This window comes from Phacochoerus africanus, chromosome 4 (genome assembly GCF_016906955.1).
Source record: "Phacochoerus africanus isolate WHEZ1 chromosome 4, ROS_Pafr_v1, whole genome shotgun sequence".
Taxonomy (NCBI): domain Eukaryota; kingdom Metazoa; phylum Chordata; class Mammalia; order Artiodactyla; family Suidae; genus Phacochoerus; species Phacochoerus africanus.
The window spans coordinates 69343541-69368459 of NC_062547.1; the positions used below are offsets into that span (position 1 = coordinate 69343541).

Below are 24919 nucleotides of genomic sequence, written 5' to 3' on the forward strand. Positions count from 1 at the left end.
AATAAAAGCCATTAGTAACAGCTGGTAACCAGTTTTTGATGAATTTTTTAAAAAGTTGTATATTTAGCCTCATTAGAAGTTAGGGAAGTAAGAGTCAGGAGATAGGAGATTTGCAAAAGTTAAGCCTGACATGTGGCATTGGGACAGGTGTGGGAAAATAACTCAAGATCCTCAAAGAATTAAGCTGGTGCCACAATTCTGGAGAACAGTTTTCTGTGTCAAAGTTAAGTACATGACCTACACCCCAGCAACTCCTCAGCAGTCACAAGAAGCCTCATCCAAGGACGTCACTATAGCACTGTTTATAGTGTTAAGTTGGGAGAGTCATAATAAAATACTGTGGAATGCTTAAGTGTTGACCTCTATCAATATATAATTATGAAAGATGTCAATTTAAAGTTATTTTTGCTTTTTAGGGCTACACCCAAGGCATATGGAAATTCCAAGGCTCAGGGTCGAATCGGAGCTATAGCTGCCAGCCTATACCATAGCCACAGCAATATGGAATCTGAGCTGTGCCTGAGACCTACACCACAGCTCACAGCAACACTGGATCCTCCAGTAACTGGGCAAGGCTAGGGATTGAACCTGCATCCTCATGGATACTATTTGGGTTCCTTAGCTGCTGAATCACAACAGAAACTCCTGAAAGATGTCAATTAAAAAAAATTCAGAGCTTGGGTACATGTGCTAGATGAAAAGTAAAAGCAAAACAACAATGGTGAGGACAGGCAAATTCCTATTAAGTGCAGCCACCAAAACAAAGGAGATGCTTCAAATCCAGCATGAACACAGGGTGGTTCTGAAGGCAGCTGCTGCATTTTTACATTTAGGTTTTCACCCAAAATAAGTCAAATAGATACCAAAACACATTGATCCCTAGGTCACAGAATTAAGGGGATTAATTCTTCTAGAGTGATGTAAATATATATTAAATTCCAAAAGTTTGGTTTTTTTGCACTTTTTAGGGCTCATCTGCGGCACATGAAAGTTCCAGGCTAGGGGTCAAATTGACGCTGCAGCTGCCAGCCTATGCCACAGCCACATCAATGCAGGATCTGAGCCATGTCTTCAACCTACACCACAGCTCACAGCAACACCAGATCCTTAAACCACTGAGTAAGGCCAGGCATCAAGCCTGCATCCTCACGGATACCAGTTGGGGTCATTACTGCTGAGCCACAATGGCAACTCCAATAGAGGTCTTTGAAGCCCTCAGAGTTAAGTAGGACAAGGTCCCCAGTCCTGGGAAAGTTATACCATGAGACAAGGCAGGCTCCTGGGAGGAGGTCTCCTGTAGGAGGAAGCAGCCTCTGGGGTAGTCACTCCCCTTGCCCTCACACCAAGGTCTCTGGACATAGTGGGATGCGGGCAGAGCAAAGGCACCCAGGAGGCCAGGTTCCGTAGCAACAACAGTGGCAATGACAACAAGGTGCCAGAGCATACCTCTTTCCATAGCTGTCTTGTCGATCTGTGCCCTGAGACATGTAAATCCCCCTAGATCAGTAAATCCCCAAATCACCAACTCTTTCTCCCAGCTCCTATTTTAGGGGTCACATTTGAGCAGTGAGAATCTCAAGCCAGAAAGAAAGAAAAGAATTCCTCAAGAGATTACAAGGGAGCTGGATCATTTCTGGGGTGGGAGAGCAGGCTTAGGCAAAGTTACCTCACAAACGCCACACCGCCGGCGTTTAAAGGCATTCTCCTTGTCTTCTTTGTCATCCTTTTCAATTTGTTCCGCAAAGAAAGTATCAAAGATCTGGTAGACCAACTTGGTAGTGGTGGCTTTGGTGGGGCCTTTGTCCTTCTCCTTGGTAGAATGCCCAATGGTCCGCCGCCTTTCAGCTCGCCTGAGAGAGAGGTAGGTTAGAAAGAAAGCACAGAACCCTCCTGACTTCTGTCCCACATCTTCAGTTTTATTCTTGCTCTGTCCTTTACCTTTTCCCCAGGGTGACCCCGGCCAACTTGATCAGGTCTCTCATGCAGGGCGTCAGGAAGATGGGCTGCTCGTCACTGTCTCCAGCTTGATCATAACTCTCTACTTGTTCCACCACAAACTGGGCGTGTCGAAGGAGAGAATCCTCTGTGAATCGATTCAGGTTGAGCACAGAAGGAGGAACAGTGGTCTAAAAAAAAAAAAAAAAATTCAGAACTTTCTCGTAGGCTTATGCAAAACTGGTCTACATTGAACAGAAACTGTTTCTGCTGACTCTAGACATGTTTCCTCACACATTTGTATCGCATGTAAATAGGTGTGTATCTCAGATTACAAAAAACTTAAACCTCTTTCCTCAATTTTGTTTTTTTTCTTTTTAGGGCCACACCTGCAGCATATGGAAGTCCCCAGGTTAGGGGTTAAATAGGAGCTGCAGCTTCTGGCCTACGCCACAGCAACACCAGATCTGAGCTGCGTCTGTGACCTACACCACAGCTTATGGCAATGACAGATCATTAATCCACTGAGCGAGGGCAGGGATCGAACCTGGTTCCTCATGGATACTAGTCTGATTCTTAACCCACGGAGCCACAACGGGAACTCCATCTTACCTCAATCTTATTGATCAAGTCTTCATAGGTCGAGTCAGGGTTGTTCTGCAGGAACTCAACCACTATCTTACTTATGTAGATCTTCTCCTGCATCACGCTGAACAGTGGTGCATACTCTGGGTTGGGATCCATCAAAATGTACTCGGCAAATGCTGGAGTGAACAAACATTTTAAAAAAGTGGTTTGAACCTGATGGCAGCTACAGTGGCCAAGGGTAGGGATGAGGCTTATGGAACATCTAAGTGTCGTTCCATACCCAATGTCAAAACACATGAAGTACAATCACAGTTAGCTCATTCAGAAGGGGCCTGTCCGAGTCAGCCAGAGAACAAAACTGGCCAAGTGGCTTTTCTTTAGCTCATCTGTGGTGCTTGGAATTCGGTCTGGGTCTGAGGTGTAAGAACATGACCTGCTCTTATACTGGAGGTTCAGTTCCAGGGCCAGTTGTAACTCATGAGAGGCCATCCCAGTCAAACCTGATGTGCTTCCCACACGGTCATGTGAGCATGAGACTTTCCAGAGCCTACCCCATACCCCCTGGGGGACAGGAGCAAAGGCCCCTTTCAGATTCCAGAACAATCCTCAAGTAGTCACATACTTACAGGTGCTGAAGCCTATGAGTGCCTTTTCACCCCCATCAAAGCCAGTGATCCACCATTCATTTATGGGGCCAAGATTTTTGCCATTAACACCACCTAAAAGAGGAGAGAAAGTTTCCTGAAAGGAAGTAGACTTTCAAAAACCCAAGATGTCAAAGTGGCACTGAAGGCCCACCCGAGGTGACATCTCTTACCAGCTGACCTGGCAGTCCTTATCAGAGCCAGTCTGCTTGTAGCTGTTCACAGTACAGCTTTCAAGCCCTAACTTTAAGAGGTGGTAGTCCCAGCTGAATATTGTTCTGAGAGTTGTTTGTAAACTTATCTGTCCCAAACAATCTGGAATGTTCCATTTACCTTCAAGAGACGGGTCATCCTCATATATTGGCTTTGCTGAACCAGAAAAGAAGAGCTCGACATCTTTCTCGATGAGGCCAGTGTCGATCGGGCACAGGTGACCACGTTTACAGTACACGCTAGACAGGCGACAGAGCATTTACTTGCTGACCAGCGAAGGCGGGTCCAAGCACAGTCAAGCTCAGACACAAGGTGGACTACATGCAATTACTAGCCTCAGTTATCTACTTGGCTGCCAGAACACATGTTCTTTCACCCAGACAGCTTTCCCTGATTTGCCCACCCACGCATCAAAAGTCTAAGTGTCTGAAAAGACAACAAACAGAGATAAGCAAGACAGTGGGATGACAGGAAATCTCACAGGGGAGCCACTAGGTACACTCCCCTTCGGTGAGTTGCTAGTAGAGAAACACTGGCTTTTCAAGCACATTCTATCCGGAGTTGTGCAACCATAACCTCCAGCTCCAAAATGTCCTTGTTGCCAAAAATAAAACCTCACATCCATTAAGCTGTCACTCCCTATTCCTTCCCCAACCCCAGCAACTACTGATCCCAATCTGCTTTGTTTCTATGGGTTTGCTTACTCACAATTTTTTTTTTTTTAAGGGCCACAGCTGTGGCACATGGACGTTCCCAAGCTAGGGGTCAAACCGGAGCTGCAGCTGCTGGCCTTCACCACAGCAATGCAGACTCCAAGCCACATCTGCGACTACACCACAGTTGATGGCAATGCTGGATCCTTAAACCCACTGAGCAGTGCCAGGGACTGAACCTGCATCCTCACGGATAGCATGTGGGGTTTGTAACCTGCTGAGCCACAACAAGAACTTCCACAATATTTCATATTTGATTTTGTTCTATGACTTTCATCTCAAAAGATAATTTAAAGCATATCATGTAACAGAATAAAAAGCAAGGGGCATCAAGGACATGGGAAAGGAGGACTTCCACATCCCTCTGGGGGTGAAGTCTCAAGTTGAAGGGCATCTACTACCTAGAGATGCTTTTTGATATTTGAGAGAATGCACCTCATTAAGCAGGATGCCAAACTTAACATGATGGGGTGGGGAGGTTCTGTGTGGACCAAGCCAACCTGGAGGACCACCCTTCTGCACCAGAGGTGCTGTGCTATCCCTCAGAGTCCTCGACAGGTTGCACGGGATCCATGTAGGTCTAAGACCAGCTCCATCACACTTACACAGCCTCAGCCCTTGGGAGCCAAAAATTCTCATGGAATTTCCTAAAATTTTTAAACACTTTGAACATGACTTTGAAGTTCCTCTACCAGGCATGGTAGACAGACATGGGTCACAGCTTGCTCTCAGGACTTGAGGACGCAGGAAAGATGGACACACATCAAGAGAGAGTAGGGCGCTGCGGACCCACAGAAGGTAAGGATCTGGGGAGTTCCCGTCGTGACTCAGTGGTTAACGAATCCGACTAGGAACCATGAGGTTGCAGGTTCGATCCCCGGCCTTGCTCAGTAGTTAAGGATTTGGTGTTGCCGTGAGCTGTAGTGTAGGTCGCAGACATGGCTCAGATCCCGCGTTGCTGTGGCTATGGTGTATGCTGGCGGCTACAGCTCCGATTAGACCCCTAGGCTGGGAATCTCCATATGCCATGGGAGAGGCCTAGAAAAGGCAAAAAGAAAAAAAAAACCCAAAAAAACAAAAAAAAAACCGCCACACAGAAGGGGAGGATACATTGCCCAGCCTGATGGGGTGTCCTCGGGCTCCCTCAGGAGAGGTGACGTGACTAGTCCCAAAAGCAGGGTGAAGTGACTAGTCCCAAAAGCAGGTTCACAGGATGGGCTTGTCTCCACATGCTACTTTCGGCCCAAGTACAGAAGTAAACAGAGTCCCTAACTAACCCAGGTGGTCTGGCTGCAGTAGCCTGATGCTAAAAGACATGTCCATCATTCCTGGGAAGCGTGTCCTTACTGCCACCCTCCCAACCTATATGAATGAGTCTATGGCAGATCCTGTTCTTGAGGTGACCAAGAGTCCCCACGCCCTGATGTTCATGACTGCAGCAGCTCCAGGCCCTGGTTCTTTTGAGCCTCTGTCCCAGAATGCCACAGGGAAGCTGCGAACATCAGTGAGCCAATAGTATGCTTCATCTATGCTGTCAGGCAGAGTTTGAGCCAGGGGATTCCTGGTAGATGGACAGAAATCACAGTACGGATCAGGATCCTGATGGTGGGGAGTGGGAGATGGCACCAACCACAGTGAGTGTATAGAATACCATAAACGAAACATACTGGGCTTCCCTGGACTCAGAGGCCCCCAACCTGCTGTGGGACAGGAGTGTCAGAAAGGCTGGCCATAAACAATGCCACATAAGGCTTACAACAGGCAGTCCTGCCACTCCCACCACTCTTGTCCAAGAAGAGGAAAAGCATGTGCCAAGGCCTGTAAGGAGACACAGGCTGGTCCCGGAGCCAGGCCACTTCCCACAAAGAAGCAAAGTGAAACACCTCCAGTGGTGGTGAGAGAACTGAACCAAGGGAGCTGGAGAGCAGAGGGACTCTGTTTGGTCACAGGCTTGTTTGAGCCTTGCCAAAGGTAGAGTCCAAGCACATGGACCTCCACCCAGGAAACCCCAGTATCACTGCCATCGCCTGCAAAGCCCTGCAGAATCTAGCCCGCTCCCCGGGCCCCTGCTCCTTGACCACATCCGCTACCACTCACCCCCACTCCTACTCCAGCCACACAGCTGAGCACCTAGCCTTTCACAGCCCATCACCCACCTCCCAGCCTCTACCTGCTGCTCCCTCCTCCTGAACGCCTTTCCCTCACTGTCCCCTCGGCTTGTTTTTATGCCACCAAGCTCTTTGCTCAAGTCCCTCCCCCTCCATTCTGAACAGTTTTCTCCCACCTACTCTCCCTGCTTTTCACATTTGTCAAAGTTGTTACTACCTAACAGGCTTAATTTTTGTTCTGCCTCCATGAAACCAGGGGCCTGGCACACAGCTGGCCCTCATTTGAATGAATAACCTTTGAGAATGTTTCTACAGAAGATCTAACGTGTATATACATGTTTATTTTTTTTGGCCATGACTGTAGGATGAGGAAGTTTCTGGGCCAGGGCTCAAACCCAAGCCACAGAAGTGACAATGCCAAATCCTTAATCACTAGGCTATCAGGGAATTCCCTAACATATGCAGTTTTAGTAACAAACCCCAGGAGAGATCTACTACACGTCTACCAGCTTTGTGCCCCTTATCCATGAAGGACTAGCAGCTTAACATTGCGGGTTAGGTGCTAAAAACTTTACTAGGCTATTAAAAACTTGGCTGTCTTTCTGGAAGCGTCCTGTTACAGTGAAGCAGAAGCACATCAGTTACCTGAAGCCGGTCAGTTTGTGTTGGGGAAGAGCTTCATAACTCTCAAAGCCAGATTCATTGGCATCGAAGATGGACAGTCTCTCATTTGTCAACAACTGTATCTCTTCCACCTGAGAGACATTGGACCATTAGGTAGAGGCATGAGAGACAGAAACAGAAGGCTGAACACAGAGCTGAAACTTACTGCATCAGGAGGATGCTGTTCATATTTTAGTTCAGCATCATCCAGGTACTGTCCACACTGAACGCACTTCAGAGGGTCGGCCTGTGGAGCATGAACAGACAGTGCTCAGAAAGCAGCTCTAAGCAGTCCCACTAGTGTTGCACAACTACTTTTACTCCCAGATTGACATTTACCTTGGTGGACACTACTGCTGTTTTGGTTCGAGCCAGTTTTTTCTCAGTTCTGGGAACAAAGCAGATTTTTTTTTTTTTAAGCCATTTCAGAACCTATCAGGATCTATCTTAATGTGATACCTAATCTAGACACAGATGAGCACCACCTGCCACATGAAGGGGCCAGGCATGAGGTCACAAGCATGTCTTTACTAAACGGAGGGGACCTGCCTCACACGACAGAATTGGGGTATCTTGGGCCTCTGCTCACAAGCCAGATACTAAACTAAGGCTGCTCCAAGAATTCACTAAAAACCTCTACGACAGCTATTTTACTATAATGATGCGTTTTGTAGCAAGAAAAATAAGTTCTTACGGTTCTTTGTATGTAGTTCTACGTCTCTTCTCCTCCTAAAGGGAGAAAACAAAAGGGTAAAGGGTAAAAAAAAAAAAAAAAAAAGTATTTTACATCTGGCTACTGCCTCAGGATTATTTCTTTTGGCTACACTAGTAGCCTACAAAAGTTTCTAGGCCGGTGATCAAGCCCACACCACAGCAGGGACCGAAGCCACAGCAATGACAATGCCAGGTCTTAACCCACTGTGCCACCAGGGCACTCTGAGTTAAGAATTTTGTGTATACACACACACACACGGCTATCACAAAACCTAGTTGGAGGAAGGAAGGCGGTCAAAGAACCAGTAGGACCAAAGCCATCTCCAGTATCTAGTCTTGTCAACAAAATTCTTATAACCAAAGACTTCCTTGAAAGACTCATAAGAGACCAGTTTTTTGTTTTTGCTTTTTCTTTTTCAAACTAAAGTTTTCCTGTACAAGTGGTACCTCAAGTATATAACTGATGAGGAGAACCATGGATGGAGTTATGTGCATCTCCCCCCAAATTCCTATGTTGAAACCTTAGACCCATTGTGCCACAACTCCAAAGCTGAAAGCAACTTTATAATGGATACACCAGGCAGACAGCAACTAAAACCAATGGTCACCTCACACCTTAAAGAAACAACCCTGCCTTCCGGTATGAAGTCCTCTGGGAACCAAAGAGACCTGGCTCTGGTAAAGCCTCTGAACTAACGACCAGTCTGTGGGAGATAGGACTGGAGGGAGGTGCCAAACCTGAGAACCTGCAAATGCTACTGGTGAGCTGGCTACTTCCATAAATGAGTAAGAGGAGAGAGGTGAAACTGGAGATGACACACTGAGGACAAAGAGCAAGCAAGTAGATTGCACAGACTTTGTTGAGGTCCCGAATCAAACTGTAGAACAAAATGGACATCAGAGAAATCTGAACATAAGATTTTTTTTGGCTGTTCCCGAGGCATGCAGAAATGCCTGGACCAGGGATTGAACCCACACCACCCAAGCCACTGCAGGGACACCAGATCCCCAATAGAACTCCACCACAGATTAGATTTTGATATTGTGTTATGGTAATGGCATTGTGGTAATGTTTTAAAAAGATTCCTTTCCTTTTAGAGGCATTTCCATAAACATTTCAGTAATATGTCTGGATTTGTTTATCATCACTGTGAGGGAGGGAAAGGAGAATGAGCAAGGCGTGGGTAAACACTCCTGGTCACGGGTTGATAACTGTTGAAGACTGAGAACTGAGGGTTTGCTGCCCCATTGTGCCTACTTTTGGCTACGTCTGAATGTTAGAAAAAATTTTTTAATATCACTTTAACATAGCCCAGCCAATGGGATATATGAAACAGTAGGACTGAAAAATCAGGCCTTACCTTTTCATCCTCATCTTTCTCATCAGAAACTTGTGGTTTTATTCTTTCAGGTTCTTTTTCTTCAGGTCTCCGTTTGCCAGCTCTATTGAATAAACAAATTAGCCAAATATTAGCTTTAAACACACATAAAACTAAATTGCTAGTTCACATCAAAAGTGACAAACTAATTCCTCCCTCAAGAAAAGCAAAATATTCAGAAGAGAACTGACGAACAGACACTTTCTTCCTATCCAAAAAAGGAAGTCCCTTTGTCACAGTGGCTCTGAAGGCTCATCGCTAACCTATAATCTTGAAACAAGGCCTTTGGAAGCCCCATGTGACCCCTCACATGTGGGTCCTGATGAGAGGAGGTCCTGGAAACTAAGACACGTGACTGCAGGGATGGGAGGGCGGGTGGCAGTGACCCACATGGCAGAGGTAACCTGATTTCTTACCCAACCCCACTCAAACTGATCCAACCTTCCAACAGCACAAGCAGTTCCCTGTAAACCTCTATGTCACAGGTCTCCAACAGTTACTTCTGTAATTTAAATTACATAAAGCATAGCAGAAAAGCGCAAGCATTTTAACCACTTACAGATCTTTAGGTTGACTTCTGTGCCTCTTTTCATCCTGAGAGGGGGAAAGTGTGGGTGGAGAAATAAAGGGGGGGGGGGATTAGTTTCCAAGCAAGAGTTGAGACAAAACCCCAAAGTAACAGTTAATGACTGCAGCACTGTGGAACAAGAGAACAGGAGAAATCTAGGCGGGTTGTAGACCCGAGTAGAGATGAGGCTTCAAAAATTTTAACTTGGGTCCCTAATGTCTATAAACAGTTGACCGGGAATTGGCAGACCAAGGCCAAAAACACAGTTTCAGATTTACAAGTCACAAGATCATCGTCATAGCTACTTAACTCTGTCATTAGAGCACAAAAGCAGCCAGAAACAATATGTAAGTGAAATGGCATGGCTGCGTTCCAATTATGAAAATAAGCAGAGGGTCTTTGGATCCTAGTTTACCAACCTCTGTCCTAAAGTGGCTTAACATAATATTATAGTCATTTTGCTTATCTTGGCCAAAATGCCTACAGCTCCACCTATCACTTGGTGAGGGGTGAAGATGTCATATAGACAGGGACGGCAGGAGTGGGGGGGGGGGGGTGACAACATTAAACTTTGGAATCTAGTATGGCAAAGAAATAGAAATCCCCAACTTGGTCACCAACTCATTAAAAACGGCTGAGCCTGCATACAAAAAATACCTGTCTGATAAAGTCACCTTTATAAAGCAAGAGATATACAAGTTAAAATAGAAGAAAATTGGCGTTCCTGTCGTGGCTCAGTGGTTGACGAATCTGACTAGAAACCACGAGGTTGCGGGTTCAATCCCTGGCCTCAATCAGTGGGTTAAGGATCCAGCGTTGCCGTGAGCTGTGGTGTAGGTCGAAGACATGGCTAGGATCCTGCATTGCTGTGGATTTGGCGTAGGCCAGTGGCTACAGTTCCAATTAGACCCTTAGTCTGGGAACCTCCATATGCCACGGTTGCAGCCCTGGAAAAGACTAAAATAAAATAGGAAATTCAACAGTACTAGACAAAATCCAGTGTTTGATCCTTCTGTTCTCTCCTGCCATGAGGCAAATGTGTGGTCTAAAACTCCTGCCAGTTGCCGAGAATGGATGGTTCAACACCAGCACTAAGATCTCTCTAGATGTGAAGGGATCCCAGGCAAGTGCTGACAGTAAGGTAACAAACGTCCAAATAGAAAAGGTGAGAGACAGTAAGATTTTAGCCCAAGCTGGAGGCGACACCGAAAGGATCACTTGCCACAGAACAAGAAGGGGTGTCCACTGCCGGCCAGGCTGGAAGAAGAAATGCTCACAACCCAGTAAGTCTGACCTCAGGCTCTGCTCTCTAGACCTCAGACAGACCCTGGGACTACCCAAGTCAGTCTTCTCTTAGGGACCAAAGTGCTATAAGGACATAAGATTCCTGTGCTGTGGCCCCCAGCACATGTATTCCACCCGCCCCCCCCCCCAACTGCTTCCAGAGCTCAGGGAGCAGGGTAGCCCTGTGGATAAGCCTGCCGCCGAATACTTCTACACTGGCCCACCCCGGCTCAAAGTACAACATTTTAGGGTTTAAGCGTATTCATTTAGCTAAAGTGGGGAAGCTGGTGGGGATGGGAGGAGCTGAACTCAGAAGAACTCAGGAGACTGGCTGGTAAGGCAGCACAGATGTGATGACACATGTATGTGGGGTGACATGTTTAGGCCATTCAATGCAGAGGCTCTAAAGAGAAACTGGTTCCACACCTCTAAATCAAGGCACACTTGGGCTCTTGCCACCATTATGATAAATAGATAACACTCACTATGTATCAAGCACTGACATGCGGTGACAACCACCAACCCCTGCAAGGCACAGCAGGTAACTGCTCAGACCCACCCCTTAGGGAGGCAGGGCTGGTCTGAATGCAGAGCCCCTACCCCATGCCATTTCTCCCAACCAACTGGAAATATAAGGATCAGGTAGTTAAGTAAGTCAGTCTTACTTTGTCTTCTTCATTCGTTTCAGGTTGAGCTCCTCCAGGCCTCGTGCTTCTGTCTAGCTCCTCCTTAATCTTCTGTTTAGGTGTTCTGCCACAAAACAAAATAGTTCAGAGAGCCCTGACTCCATTTAAAGCATGGTCTCCTCCCCAGACTTATAGGGCAAGTCTTCACTGCAAAAAACCCAAAAGGCATTTACTACTTCAGAACTTAATGATCTCATAAGTGCCATCAACACCTCACATGCATTTTGCCAAGACACACAATAGTTCAAAAATACCACAAGGAAAAAAAAAAAAAAAAAGAACACATGGCTCTTCTGATTTCTTGTAACCTGGTGGGAATCCTGCCAGAGCTGGATTCCTATGCGGGTTTGCAAGCTGGCCTGATATATGGTCTGCAACAGCAACCTTGGAAAGCCGAATGCACAAGGGGTATCTTCACTTCTCCTGCCAGCACCCAGCCACTTGGTTCAACCACCCTGGACACCCAGTCTCAACATCTGCTTCAGCCCATTGCATGTCAGGGGCTCCTTTCCACTTCTGCCCTCACATGCTGCCACTGCCGTGACAGTGCACCCAGGCTGCCAAGTGCTGGGGCCAAAGCAGGTCAGCCTGGCCAAGATCAGCTGGTGGCCACTAAGCTCCACATATAAGTTCAAAAAATGTTTACTATCATAGGTCACTGAGCTTTGGGGCAGTTTGTTAAACATCATCTTTGCAGCCACGGCAAAGAGACAGCTACTCGATACCCTTTAACCACCACCAAACTGTGCTGTATAAGCACCACTGAGGAAGGGCCTGGGGTGAAGGTCAGCTAAACCTCAGCTGACCTCAGCCTTCACTGTGGTGAAGCACAAGTAAACCACATATTACATGTGTGATCAATGCACTTTATGCTGTCCAATTCATTATTTTTACCAGTACACTTATTTTAGCAACAAGCTTCACAAAGTACAAGGCATGTTAACTATACTTACAGTTCTTTGGTTTGACTTCTGAGTCTCTTTTCTTCCTAAGGAGGAGGAAGGAGGCGGGGGGGAAAGGACTAGTCAATTTTTTCCCCATTTGATTCTGACCTTTTCTAGGAAGATTTTTTCTTCCTTTTTAAGGCCATGCCTGTGGCATATGGAAGTTCCCAGACCAGGGGTCAAACAGGAGCTGCAGCTGCCAGCCTACACTACAGCCACAGCAATGCAGGATCTGAGCCGCATCTGTGACCTACACCACAGCTCTCAGCAACACCAGATCCTTAACCCACTAAGTGAGGCCAGGGATCAACCCCCCCATCTTCAGACACTGTGTTGGGTTCTTAACCAGCTGAGCCACAATGGGACCTCCTACTAAAAAGTTTTATGGAAATAAAATACCTAAACCTAAGCTACAGTCTAGTTGGTGGGTGTAAAGATTCTCTTCTTTCAAGATAATAAATTTCTTTGGCAGGGTTAAGTGGGCAGGAAATAAAGAACTCTCAATCCTACTGTCTAAGAGGGATTTGGGGGTAAAATACTATCAACTGTCATGACTGAGTGTTGACAATCTCATAGATAACTAGAAATCTAATAAAAGAATGAAATAAAGGAGTTCGGAAGTAACGAACGCCACTGGCATGCATGCAGGTTTAAACCCTAGCCTCATTCAGTGCGTTAAGGATATGGTATTGGCGTGAACTGTGGTGTAGGTCACAGATGAGGCTCAGAACTGGCATTGTTGTGCTGTAGGCTGGCAGCTACAGCTCAGTTAGACCTCCCAGTCTGGGAACTTCCATATGCTGTGAGTGTAGCTCTAAAAAGACACACACACACACACACACACAAAATAGAATGACAAACTCAACAAGAGCTCTGTCTCAAACATGGACAACAAATTGTTTGAGCCTGAATTTAGAGAGCTAAACACACCTCTCCAGAGAGAGGTCAGCCTCAAGAACCCCACACACTTTGTAAGGGGATTACAAACACTGGTGATGTCGAAACACACTGCAGACCTTCCTACTCCAAGAAGAGATCCTGGAAGTCTGGCCACAGAAAGGAGATTCAATCTTGCCCAAAGATCCTTCTTGGAAAGGTGGTGATGGAGCTAGCCCACTAGAAATGCCTGTTCTCAAAACGAATTCAACATGTGTCCCAACCGTTAACTGCTGCTAATCTGAAGTAGGATCAGGGTAAGGAAGTGATTAAAGACTACTTTTTTTTTTTTTGGTCTTTTTGCTATTTCTTTGGGCTGCTCCCGCGGCATATGGAGGTTCCCAGGCTAGGGGTCGAATCGGAGCTGTAGCCACTGGCCTACGCCAGAGCCACAGCAACACGGGATCCGAGCCGCGTCTGCAACCTACACCACAGCTCACAGCAACGCCGGATCATTAACCCACTAAGCAAGGGCAGGGACTGAACCCGCAACCTCATGGTTCCTAGTCGGATTCGTTAAGCACTGCGCCACGACGGGAACTCCAAGACTACTTTTAAGCATCAAGTGATTCAACAATTATCGTACTTATCGGTAATTATCGTACTTATCTTAGTGGATTCCCCCATTAGAACAAAACAAATACTCATCCTCTACAACAGGCTCTCCATTCACATTTCCAAGAAAATTCTAACCAATGTCTTAAAACCCAAAGGGGATCAATATAGTTTCACCCCCTGTGACTGCCCAATGTCAGCCCTTTGTAACATAGGCAGTGCTGTCCAATGGTAAAGCTTCCTGTATTAGACCCCCAATTTTTTTTTTCTTATCTGCTCTGGTGGTACATTTGTATTTCACAGAAACAAACTCTGAGTTTACAAAGGAGCTAGGGGTCTGAGGAAAGAATGGGTCTAATCTTAAGAATGCACCTTTTTATCTGGATGATGCTATAGGATTTTAGCACCTCATGTGTTTGAGAATGAGATCTTCATAAAGATCTCAAGGGAAGAGGGGCAGGAAGGCAAGGGGATAGACCAAAACTCTGATTGGCTGTTCTAGGATCAGAGGTCCAGCTGATCTCTGGGCCTACTACTGATGTACTTACTATCACTAGAGCTGCATAACCCACCTTCCACATAGAGAATCAGCAGAAAAGTTTGAAGAGCATTTTAGCCAAAGTCAAGGTCATTTTGTTTTTTTGGCTGTGCCTACAGTGTGCACAAGTTCCTGGACCAGGAAGTGAACCTGCATCACAGCAGTAACCTGAGCCACAGCAATAATACCACCAGATCTTTAACTGCTGGGCCACCAGGCAACTCCTAAGGTTATTTTGATCATTAAAGTCATTCTGTTCCTACATGTTTCCCCACCCCCTTCTTAAAACCAAATGCGGACTCAGACTAAAGTGGAAGTGACAAACTCAGAGGTGACCAGGCTTTACTTTATCATCTTCTTCCATGTGAGTTCCTGGTCTTACTCTTTCCGGTTCTTCTGTAGGGAGCAGTCCGGCAACTCTGTCAAGCAAAATAACATACCCCAAGGATGACTCTCAGGGACTCCTCCCCAGAAGCAGTTTTCATAAGGTCTTCCTTCCTACCCCCAAATCAATTTTCATCTCAGAAGCCCTGACAGGCACTTACTATGACCTTTATATATCGTTCTGCAAACAATTTCCAGTTCTCCTCAATTCATTCTTGGCAATGAAAATTGTACTTGAATCAAAAGGTTAATAATCTGACCCCATACTTGGCATCCTTAAGCTACCCATGTCACCTTATAACTCACTATAAAGTTTTTATTTTTCTTTTCATTTTTTTAGTTTTATTGTAGTTGATTTACAATGTTGTCATCATTTCTGCTGTATAACAAAGTGATTCAGTTATACATATACACACCCACCATTCTCTTTCAGATTCTTTTCCCACATAGATCACAGAATACTGGGTAGAGTTCTTTGCTATACAGCAGGTGCCTGTTGGCCACTAATTCCATATACCTCAGGATGCATATGCCGACCCCAAACCCCCAGTCCATCCCTCCCCTTCTCCACCTGTCCCCTTTGGAAACCATAAGTTGTTCACAGTCTGAGGCTGTTTCTGTTCTGCATAAAGTTCTCTTTAAAACATTTCGGAATAGTAGTTTTCAGTAATCAAAATTACATTGCACAAAACAAAAAGGTATATTATTCTTACGAGTCTCTGGATGTAACTTTACGTCTCTTTTCCTCCTATGTGAAGAGAAGGGAAGAGAAAAAGACAAGAATATTCATTTTAAAACAAGATCAAAACCAAAAGCATGAGTCAAAGTATTATACACATTTGATATGGTTAAAAATGGGGGTGGGGGTAATCTGGGTTTGGGGGAGATCTGGGCAACCATCAGTCTGGTACTGATGTCCCACCACCCTCAAAACAAAGGGGAGGCCCAGGGGTTGGCCCTGCATATATCTGCGCTAGAGGTTGCCTAATTGCTATGTAAAATCAAAGATCCATCTCATGTTAGGACTTCTTTTAATATTAGGAAGAAAAGCAAAGTGGTAGTTTGGGATTCACATTAGGAAGTGATGATGACAAGCTAAACTGGACCCCAGGTCATCTCAGGTAAATAGTGCATTAGCGTATTCATTCACGTTCACAACACTTGCCACCTCTAGGATATCTCTGTGTATTTAAAAGGGATAAAAAATATTGTGATGAAACAGATCTGCATCTTGTTTGAGGTGGAGGTTATTACAAGAACCCATGCATGCATACATGTGACTATACATGTATAATGAAAACATGAAATATGAATAAAATCGGTAAATTATACCAAAGTCTATTTTCTGATTTTGTTATTGTATTAGTTATGTGAGAAACTACCACTGGAGAATGTCAGGTGAGTTACATAGAACCTCTCTATTATATGGAATGTATATATAAATCTGCATGTACATATGTATGTAAAATTTTGCCTTCCAGACTGCCTTATAGACTTGAGCTACAAAAACTCTCCCTTGGGTCTCTAGCCTGTTGGCCTGTCCTGCATTATTTCAGACTTTGCCAGCTTAAAATCATGTGAATCAGTTGCTAAAGTTTATCTCATATTTATCACTGGTTCTACTTCTCTCAAGAACTCTAAAATAGATGTTATACTATGTTAACTAGTATATATACATAATCTGAAACAATATAGAAGAAGCTGATAAATGCTTGTCTCTAGAAGGAAGGTCAGGAAGGAGGAGTGACCCTAGGTACTAAACAGCCTTTTGCACCGTTACACCAATGCCATGTAATACCCATTTTTTCAAAACACAGTAAAATCTCAATTTTTAAGTTGACTAAAGATTCTCTCTGTATTACTACTTATCCAACCAATACCATGCAATAGCACCGATTTCGTGCACCTAACCTTACTCTAGTACATTCCAACAAACCCTATTCCTACCAGTGTTACTCCTCATAGTCCCCGAGGCCTCACACACTGTAAGTGAAACTGCTTCCTGCTTGGGACACAGTGCCCTGATTTGTTTCTTTAGAAGCCAGAAAAGGCTATGTGAGCCCTCCAAAAGGTTAGCGTGCAAGAAACAACTCTAGAACTGGTACATTTATAAAAATAGACTTATCGGTATCGTAAGAGTCAACTTCCTTTCCCCTGTGACATGTTTTCCTGGGAGGCGAGAAACTTGGCCATGTCACTTGGACAAGCTGTTTCCCTGTTTAGACTACCCACTCACAGGTGGGAAACCAACCAAACCCAACTACAGACATCTGAACAAAGACCACAAACAGTGACATCCAATTTCTAAGAATAAAACAGGAGAATCAGCATGTCTTACAACAGGATCTCAAGTCTACCTCAATGATACCGGTAGCCTTGAGTCCAGTGCTTCTCACTTAGGGAAATTCTGCCCCCGCCCAGGGGACATATGGTCATATGAGTCTGAAGGTGATTCTGGTGGTCACAACTGAGAGGGGAGAGGGAGAATGTTAGTGGCATCTAGTGAGCAGAGGTAAAGAGAAGCTGCTCAGCACTCTACAATGTGCAGGACTGACACCCCACAGCAAAGGATTATTTGCCCCCAAAAGTCAACACCTTGGCTGAGAAACGCTGCCTTAGAGTCAACCATGGATAATCATCTTTAGCAGGTAGCAAGAAGGCATCTATTCCCGACCTGTAAACAGACTTCCCAACTTACATAGCTAATCCTATGGCAGAACTGAAATAGCTGGCGTCTGAACATCTAGTATTTTCTAAGTTTGCCCCTTAAATCACATAGGACAGTGCCAGAGATGGACATTTTCTTTATTAGTCTACAACAAGCTACTAAAGTCTATGCAGCATTATTATAATACATGTAACATTATAACATGACAACCTTCCTTTAAAAGAGAAATTAGATGTGGGAAAGGAATTTATCTGACATCAGAAACAAATGTTTTAGACACGTCCTATCTGGGGTTTGACTGTCAAATCTTGACTGCTAGAGAGGTAGGAAGGTAGATGGCAGAGAACAGACTGAAGTTGGGGGCCTGCTGAGCTCTTGGGTCCAATTGTGATATACGTCTAACTCCCTGGGTCCAGGCATGTGTTCTAAAACCTTCTCACTCATTTTAAGCCCATTTGGACATACAAAGTTTAAGTTCACCATTACTAGCAAGTGCACCAAAATAAGGCAGAGTTAAGAAACTTCAATACCATTCAACATCACTCATTATTAGAGAAATGCAAATCAAAATCACTATGAGGTACCACCTTACATCAGCCAGAATGGCCATCCAAAAGTCTACAAACAATAAGTGCTAGAGAGGGTGTGGAGAAAAAGGAACCCTATTACACTGTTGGTGGGATTGTAAATTGGTGCAACCACTGTGGAAAACAGTATGGAGATTCCTCAGAAAACTAAACATAGAAGTACCATTTGATCCAGCAATCCCACTCCTGGGCCTCTATCCAGAAAAAATCATGACTCGCAAAGACACATGTACTCCGATGTTCATTGTAGCACTATTTGAAATAGCCAAGACATGGAAATAACCTAAATATCCATTGACAGAGGAGTGGATCAAGATGTGGTACATATACACAATGGAATATTACTCAGCCATTAAAAGGAATGAAATACCGGCATTTTTAGCAACATGGGTGGACCTAGAAATTATCATGCTAAGTGAAGTCAGCCATACAATGAGACACCAACATCCAATGCTTTCACTGACATGTGGAATCTGAAAAAAGGACAGACTGAACTTCTTTGCAGAACAGATGCTGACTCACAGACATTGAAAAACTTATGGTCTCTGGAGGAGACAGTTTGGGGGTGGGGGGGATGTGCTTGGGTTATGGGATGGAAATCCTGTGAAATTGGATTGTTATGATTATACAACTACAGATGTGATTAAAAAAAAGAAAAGAAAAAAGAAACTTCAATGCCAGCCCTACCTGGTCTTTTTCTTCTTCTTCGACAGGACTGTCTGGTTTTGCTTTTGCAGTGTCTTCCTCAGGTTTCCGTTTGCCAGGGCTGTCACACACAGTAAAGCCAATTGTTAGCCTGGCCAGACCCTAGACCTCCAGTGGGCATGAAATAACTTAACATCTCTCCCTACCAAGAGTACCCTCTGTTAGGAAGATCTACTGCATGGGTACTTTCTTCCCTCCAAGGAGAAGCCCTCGTTGTTAACAGGTTAAAAGAGGCTTCGGGTCTAATGTTTCTTTGAGGGACAGGTTTAGAATACCACCATTTTGCAAACCTTAAGAAATCATAGATCTAGATTTTGATCAACAGCTGCTAGCATCACTGAAGAGACATTACATGCCTCTGATAGCCCCACACCACCAGTCAAGTCTCAAAAAAAGCTGGAATCTGATCAAATCTCTAGACCTAACTACCGGTTTACAGGAAACTGGAGACAAGGGAACACATTAACCACTGTAATGATGCAGTCAGATCTAGAAACTGTTAGACTAATGACCTAGTTTCTTTAAATAAACGGCAAGAAAATAAGGACTCTATATAACTTAAAATCAACCAAACTCTTACACGTGGGAAAGTGTGAACACTGCTATGTGTTATTTGGTAGTAAGGGACAGTTACACTAAGGCTTAAGTCATAGTTGTCTTTTTAAAAAGACCACTTGCTAAGTTTAGGCAATTACAGCAAAATATGAATAAAAAAACTCGTCAGAGACCTTGTCATCTAGAGATATAATGAAATATTTATGGATAACATGTTTGATTTGTTTCAAAGTAATCCAACTGGGGCAACATGGGTATGTATGGAGTTGTAATCCATTTGCAAGAATTCAGTTGGAGCACATAGGGATATAAGAAGAAATGACAGCCAGGAGCTGTTGACTGCTGCCACTGGGTGAAAGGTACTCAGGGGTTCTTTACTACCTTCAGTAATTTTGTGTACATGTATTTGAAGTTTCCGCTAAGAGTAAAAACGGACGGGGTCTTCAGAAACGTTGTTCGTGAATGTCTGATGAACCAAAGTTCAAAATGAAGGCCTATGTAATGTGGAAGGATTACTAGGTTACATCCAACGCATTCTATACGTGTTTTACCAAAAACAGTTGGCCCCTAAAAGGGGGGCTGTCCATTCATTATATACTGACCCCCTTGTGAAATGAGATGTGATGGTGGTCTGCCTGGTAGTTTGCCTTGTAATCCTGGGACTAGATGAGACTTCGGCTGCTTAAAGAAAAGGAAACAAAAAAAGCCACTATGAATGAAAAAGTTCACAGCGAAGGTACAGTTCTTCAGCATTACCAAGCTGGTGCAGAGACCAGGTTCTGAGGATTAAGTATCCTTCTCTTCTTATTCTAAGCAACCACCATCTTGATAAAATCAGCCAATTAGCACTTGCCAATGTGCTGAGCCATTTAACACCAGCTCTTATACGAGGGGCCCAATCCTGAGACAGACAAGGAAACAACCTCTGCTTGTATTCTCACGAGACGATGTGGCCAAGACCCTGACCTGAGCTCAAGTCCCATGCTCTTAAAGCCCCATGCTCTTATTTAAAAATTCCAAAGAGTCAACTCTGACTACAAATTGGGTGAGTCTAAGAATAACTGTTTAGCTAAAACAGGTATATCAATTAGACATAATAACTATTAGTAACCCGTTAACTTCCACCTCATAACTTCAGCCAAGTTTGGCGATCTAATGCTCTATAACTTGGTCAAAGACAAAATTTAAAGTATACATCGAGGGGTTCCCATCGTGGCTCAGTGTAAACAAATCTGACTAGTATCCATGAGGATGCAGGTTCTATCCCTGGCCTCGATGCGGCTTGGATCTGGTGTTGCAGTGGCTGTGGTATAGGCTAGTGGCTACAGCTCCAATTCAACCCCTAGCCTGGGAACCTCCATATGCCATGGGTGTGGCCCTAAAAAGAAGGGAGTATATATCCGAGCTAGTTAGAAGTATACACAAGAAACACTGTCCGTGGCAGGGGGGCACCTATGGCTCCAAATCTAACTGTCCCCTTAGGTGGTACCGGTCTCCATCAAGGTCAGACAAGTCAAGTGCTCTTACACTTTGCTTCTCCATCTGACTTGCTTCTCCGGGGTGGGCCAAGTTTGGAAACAGGTTTGGGGGACTTGTTTTCCTCTGCCATTTCCACTCTGCGGTCCTCACCACTTGTCTGGCTCCCGTTTTCTAGATATCCATTCACTTCCCGACTGAAAGCATGAGCTCCGTTCTCCAAGGACAAATCTTTATTTAAAAGGGATTTGACTTTAGCCAGGTAGCCCTCCTACAGCAGGAAAGGATAATTTAAGTAGCAGTGAATGTAAACAAGTGGCAATGAGAGAACAAGGAAACATGTGTTTCCTTTATAACTGTCAGGTAACAAGGAGAATTGGGATTATTCTGCCTCCCTGGTCACAGACAGGTTACATGAGAGGAAATTTCTAGACACCAGGATGCTGAATACTTACCTCTGATAATTCTTCTTTATGTAATTTGGTTTCCAAGTCACATAACTGATTCTTTATTTCTGTCTGTAGAAACTCATGCAAGAGATTCAATTTCTCCTTCACGCATTCCTAAGGGAAGGATATAGGTTTAGAAGTCCCCATGCTCCCGAGCTATTAACTAGGGGCCTAATACACAAATAGTTATACTACCTGGTCACATAACAATGACTGAATGGCAGGCAATGCTAAGTCAGCCAAAAAGAAAATGAAATATTCACAAAACACATTTGTGATGCTTCCTTTAAGATCATGTCATACCATCTCCAGAGTAGTGAAAAATGGGCAGATTGAGATGAAAACACACACAATGGTATATTGGACCAAAATTATGCTTTCAAAAGCAGGGTAACCAGGACAACTTACAATCCAGACTTGATTGTATGAAACCTAGACTGGGAAACTCATTGAGTTACCAAAAGCCTACTAAGAATAGCATATTAATACAGCACATTAGACAAAAACGCCCAAGTTACCCTCAAAACTTTAGGGAAAAGGTCAATTCCACTTAAACTTGTTTTTATGAGCTAGAGTATCTGTCCAATAGTTACATTTGACAATAAGTTTTGTTTAAGATGGAGGTTACCTTTTCTGTTAAACTATGTCTTTCCAAATCTTTGAGCCTGAGGGAAGAAAAAAAGGAAGAAACACTTGTTAAGCAATGTTCTTTACCTAATACACCACAGTTTTAAAGAACTTGGGAAATAAGTTTAACATCAATGTTAGGAAAGAAATACAATGGTTCCTCTTACACCCAGAACGTCTAGAATGCCCTACTGTAATGCCTACACATTACAATCAGGATGCAGTTTCCCTGGGGGTTGGGGGGAAGGGGTTTTTTTTTTTTGGCCATGCCCAAAGCATGTAGAAGTTCTCGGGCCAGGGATCAAACTACGCCACAGCAGCAACCATGCCAAAACCTTAACCCACTGTGCCACTTGGGGGGGGGATTCTAATGATGATGGAGATAAGAGATGACAGAGGAGCTCTATAATACAATGTTATTTTAAAAGACACTGGGTGCTACAGGTCGGCCCTTGAAAGCAAAAAAAAACAAAAACAAAAAAAAAACAAAAAAGACAATGGAAACAGGAAACAGGTTACACAGTTAGGATTCTTCCCAAGTTAAGTGAATACAGATGGTCTTCCTCCAACTGGACCTGACGAGATCCCACAGAAGGGTACAGAAGGGTTGAACAAGGAGGCCAGGGCCACAGGATACTGTGGAGAACAGCCAGCTAACACTCCCAAAGGCCAGGATGGCAGCATTCTGATGAGGAATATATAAAATGGAGCCAAGGTACTGGGGCAGCAGGGGGCTTGCCCACGCACAGGGGAGATAAATGAAGTTAGAAAAGCTGGCTGGCACCTCACCCAATATCTCATCCTCCCAAATGTTTGTACCAACTTATTCAGAAGTGCAGAAAACTATCAAAGGAGTTTAGCTGGAAAGTAATGGTCTGATAGATTATTGGGTATTAGTATCATTCTTCTAGGGGGGAAGAGAGCAAAAGAATAAAGAAAACAAGAGGGAGTTCCCATTGTGGAGCAGCAGAAACGAATCCCACTGGTATCCATGAGGATACGAGTTCTATCCCCGGCTTCACTCAGTGGGTCAGGGATCTGACATTGCCGTGAGCTGTGGTGCATATCACAGATATGGCTCAGGTCCCACGTTGCTGTGGCATAGGCCAGCAACTGTAGTTCCAGTTCAACCTCTAGCCTGGGAACTTCCATGTGCCTCGGGTGAGGCCCTAAAAAGCAAAAGCAAAAAAAAAAAAAGACACTGAGAAAAGTAGGGAGGCTGTTGTGTTGTTCTTAGCCTGGGTGCTGACTGTGGGCAGTGGGGCAAAAACAGGTCTAACCAGCTAACAAGTGTCTGTCAGCAGAGGGGGAGCACTCTGGGCAGTGACCAGGCTTCTACCATCTGTGGGTCCTCTCCTCTGGCACCCAGACTAGAGTACCTCATAATCAGAAGCCCAAAGGGTTGGAACAGAGCTCTTCCAGGACAGCCTTCCTAGGGGGCAAGTGTAAGCAGCATAGCCAGGAATTTGAGCAACAGGGTTTGCTAGACTAATGACAGTGTCTACTGTGTGTGCATGTGGACCCTGCTTCTGGCTTCAAAAACCATTCCCATCAGTGGGTGTCTAACCTATGCCAGGCAACGAGCTGAGTGATGAGATGTAGGCACTACCAGGCAGGGACCTCCTGACTTGCTAGATAGTCAGGAAAGGCCTTTCTATAGAAAAGACTTAGCAGCCTACAGATATACAACATTGTAACATAAGGTATATTATCACTGTAACCTGGACTCGAGATTCAGAGTCAAGCTTTCCAGAAGCACATGGAGCCCCTTCCAGGCAAAAGAAGCCCCTTCAAGTAAGTCAGGTCCTGGGAGAACCTTAGCTGCAGAACTCAAGAGCCAGAGGTGCACATGCTGCTGCAGGAGCATTACATCTACCTGCCTTCAGTCATTCTGCTCACAAAACTGTAGCAAGGCATGGCTCCAACCTCAACCAGGTCACCTCGGGTGGCAGGGACAACACTCAGACTGAACCCATCAAAGGGACATTTCTACAATGCTGACAACTCCTATATCTGTGCAGGAGACAAATCTGAGTCTGAGTTCTTTGAACCTGTCCTATGAAGTGGGATATTCAGCCTGACAGAAAGGAGCAGAAAGACAAAGAGACCTTCAGAAAATCTAAAATGTCTTGCCCGGGGAGTTCCCGTCGTGGCGCAGTGGTTAACGAATCCGACTAGGAACCATGAGGTTGCGGGTTCGGTCCCTGCCCTTGCTCAGTGGGTTAACGATCCGGCGTTGCCGTGAGCTGTGGTGTAGGTTGCAGACTCGGCTCGGATCCCGCATTGCTGTGGCTCTGGTGTAGGCCGGTGGCTACAGATCCGATTCAACCCCTAGCCTGGGAACCTCCATATGCCATGGGTGTGGCCCTAAAAAGAGGGGAAAAAAAAAGTCAAAGGGGATGTGGAACCCAAGATATGATAGTCATGCTTTATGGGAAAAAAAATCTGGCATAAATATACAATATAGATTAGATAGAAAAAGATAAGATTAAATTACCCTATCTAATCTAACCTAAACTAGAAATGCTGGTCTATAACATGGTTTAGCAGGAGTTGAGAACATGTTAGAGAAATTACAAAGCTCCATTAACTCTGCCTCTTGTAACTGGCTGCATTGTGAGTGGTGCAGGGCTACCGGAGATAGAATTTGTGACAGGAAGGATAAGAGACACCCCTCCCCCCAAAAGATGTCCATGCTCAATTCCCCAGAACCTGTGAATATATTACCTTACATGGCAAAAGCGACTTTGCAAATGTGATTAAGGTTACAGCCCTTGAGATGGGGAGGGTTATCTTGGATTATCCAGGTGGGCCCCATCAAATCACTTAAATCTTCACTTAGAGAGCACAGAAAACTTCCAAGCTGCATTTCAAGACGTGTGACTACAGAAGGGTCAAAACAATGTAATGTGGAGCTCTCTTGTGGCACAGAGGGTTAAGGACCCGTTGTCACTGCAGTGGCTCTGGTCACTGCTGTGGTGCAGGTTTGATCCCTGGCCC

General features: G+C 44.7%; 1 protein-coding gene across 4 annotated transcripts in view; it reads right to left on the reverse strand.

Moving 5' to 3' along the window:
- The window catches only part of DNMT1 (DNA methyltransferase 1), a 46076-nt gene that overhangs the window by 15158 nt on the left and 5999 nt on the right, over positions 1-24919 (reverse strand). For 2 of the 4 annotated variants that reach the window (XM_047776995.1, XM_047776997.1), the window contains exons 2-21: positions 21921-21957; positions 21299-21406; positions 20895-21114; positions 19970-20048; positions 18795-18873; positions 15566-15600; positions 14815-14887; positions 12449-12483; positions 11475-11559; positions 9517-9551; positions 8940-9021; positions 7559-7593; positions 7204-7252; positions 7031-7111; positions 6847-6956; positions 3501-3619; positions 3150-3242; positions 2548-2699; positions 1939-2126; positions 1667-1850 (exon numbers count right to left, since the gene is read on the reverse strand). In XM_047776995.1, the coding sequence (XP_047632951.1) occupies positions 1667-1850; positions 1939-2126; positions 2548-2699; positions 3150-3242; positions 3501-3619; positions 6847-6956; positions 7031-7111; positions 7204-7252; positions 7559-7593; positions 8940-9021; positions 9517-9551; positions 11475-11559; positions 12449-12483; positions 14815-14887; positions 15566-15600; positions 18795-18873; positions 19970-20048; positions 20895-21114; positions 21299-21406; positions 21921-21957 (1879 nt within the window). The remainder of the gene's footprint in view (positions 1-1666; positions 1851-1938; positions 2127-2547; positions 2700-3149; positions 3243-3500; positions 3620-6846; positions 6957-7030; positions 7112-7203; positions 7253-7558; positions 7594-8939; positions 9022-9516; positions 9552-11474; positions 11560-12448; positions 12484-14814; positions 14888-15565; positions 15601-18794; positions 18874-19969; positions 20049-20894; positions 21115-21298; positions 21407-21920; positions 21958-24919) is intronic. The other 2 variants (XM_047776996.1, XM_047776998.1) reach the window with 2 other exon arrangements.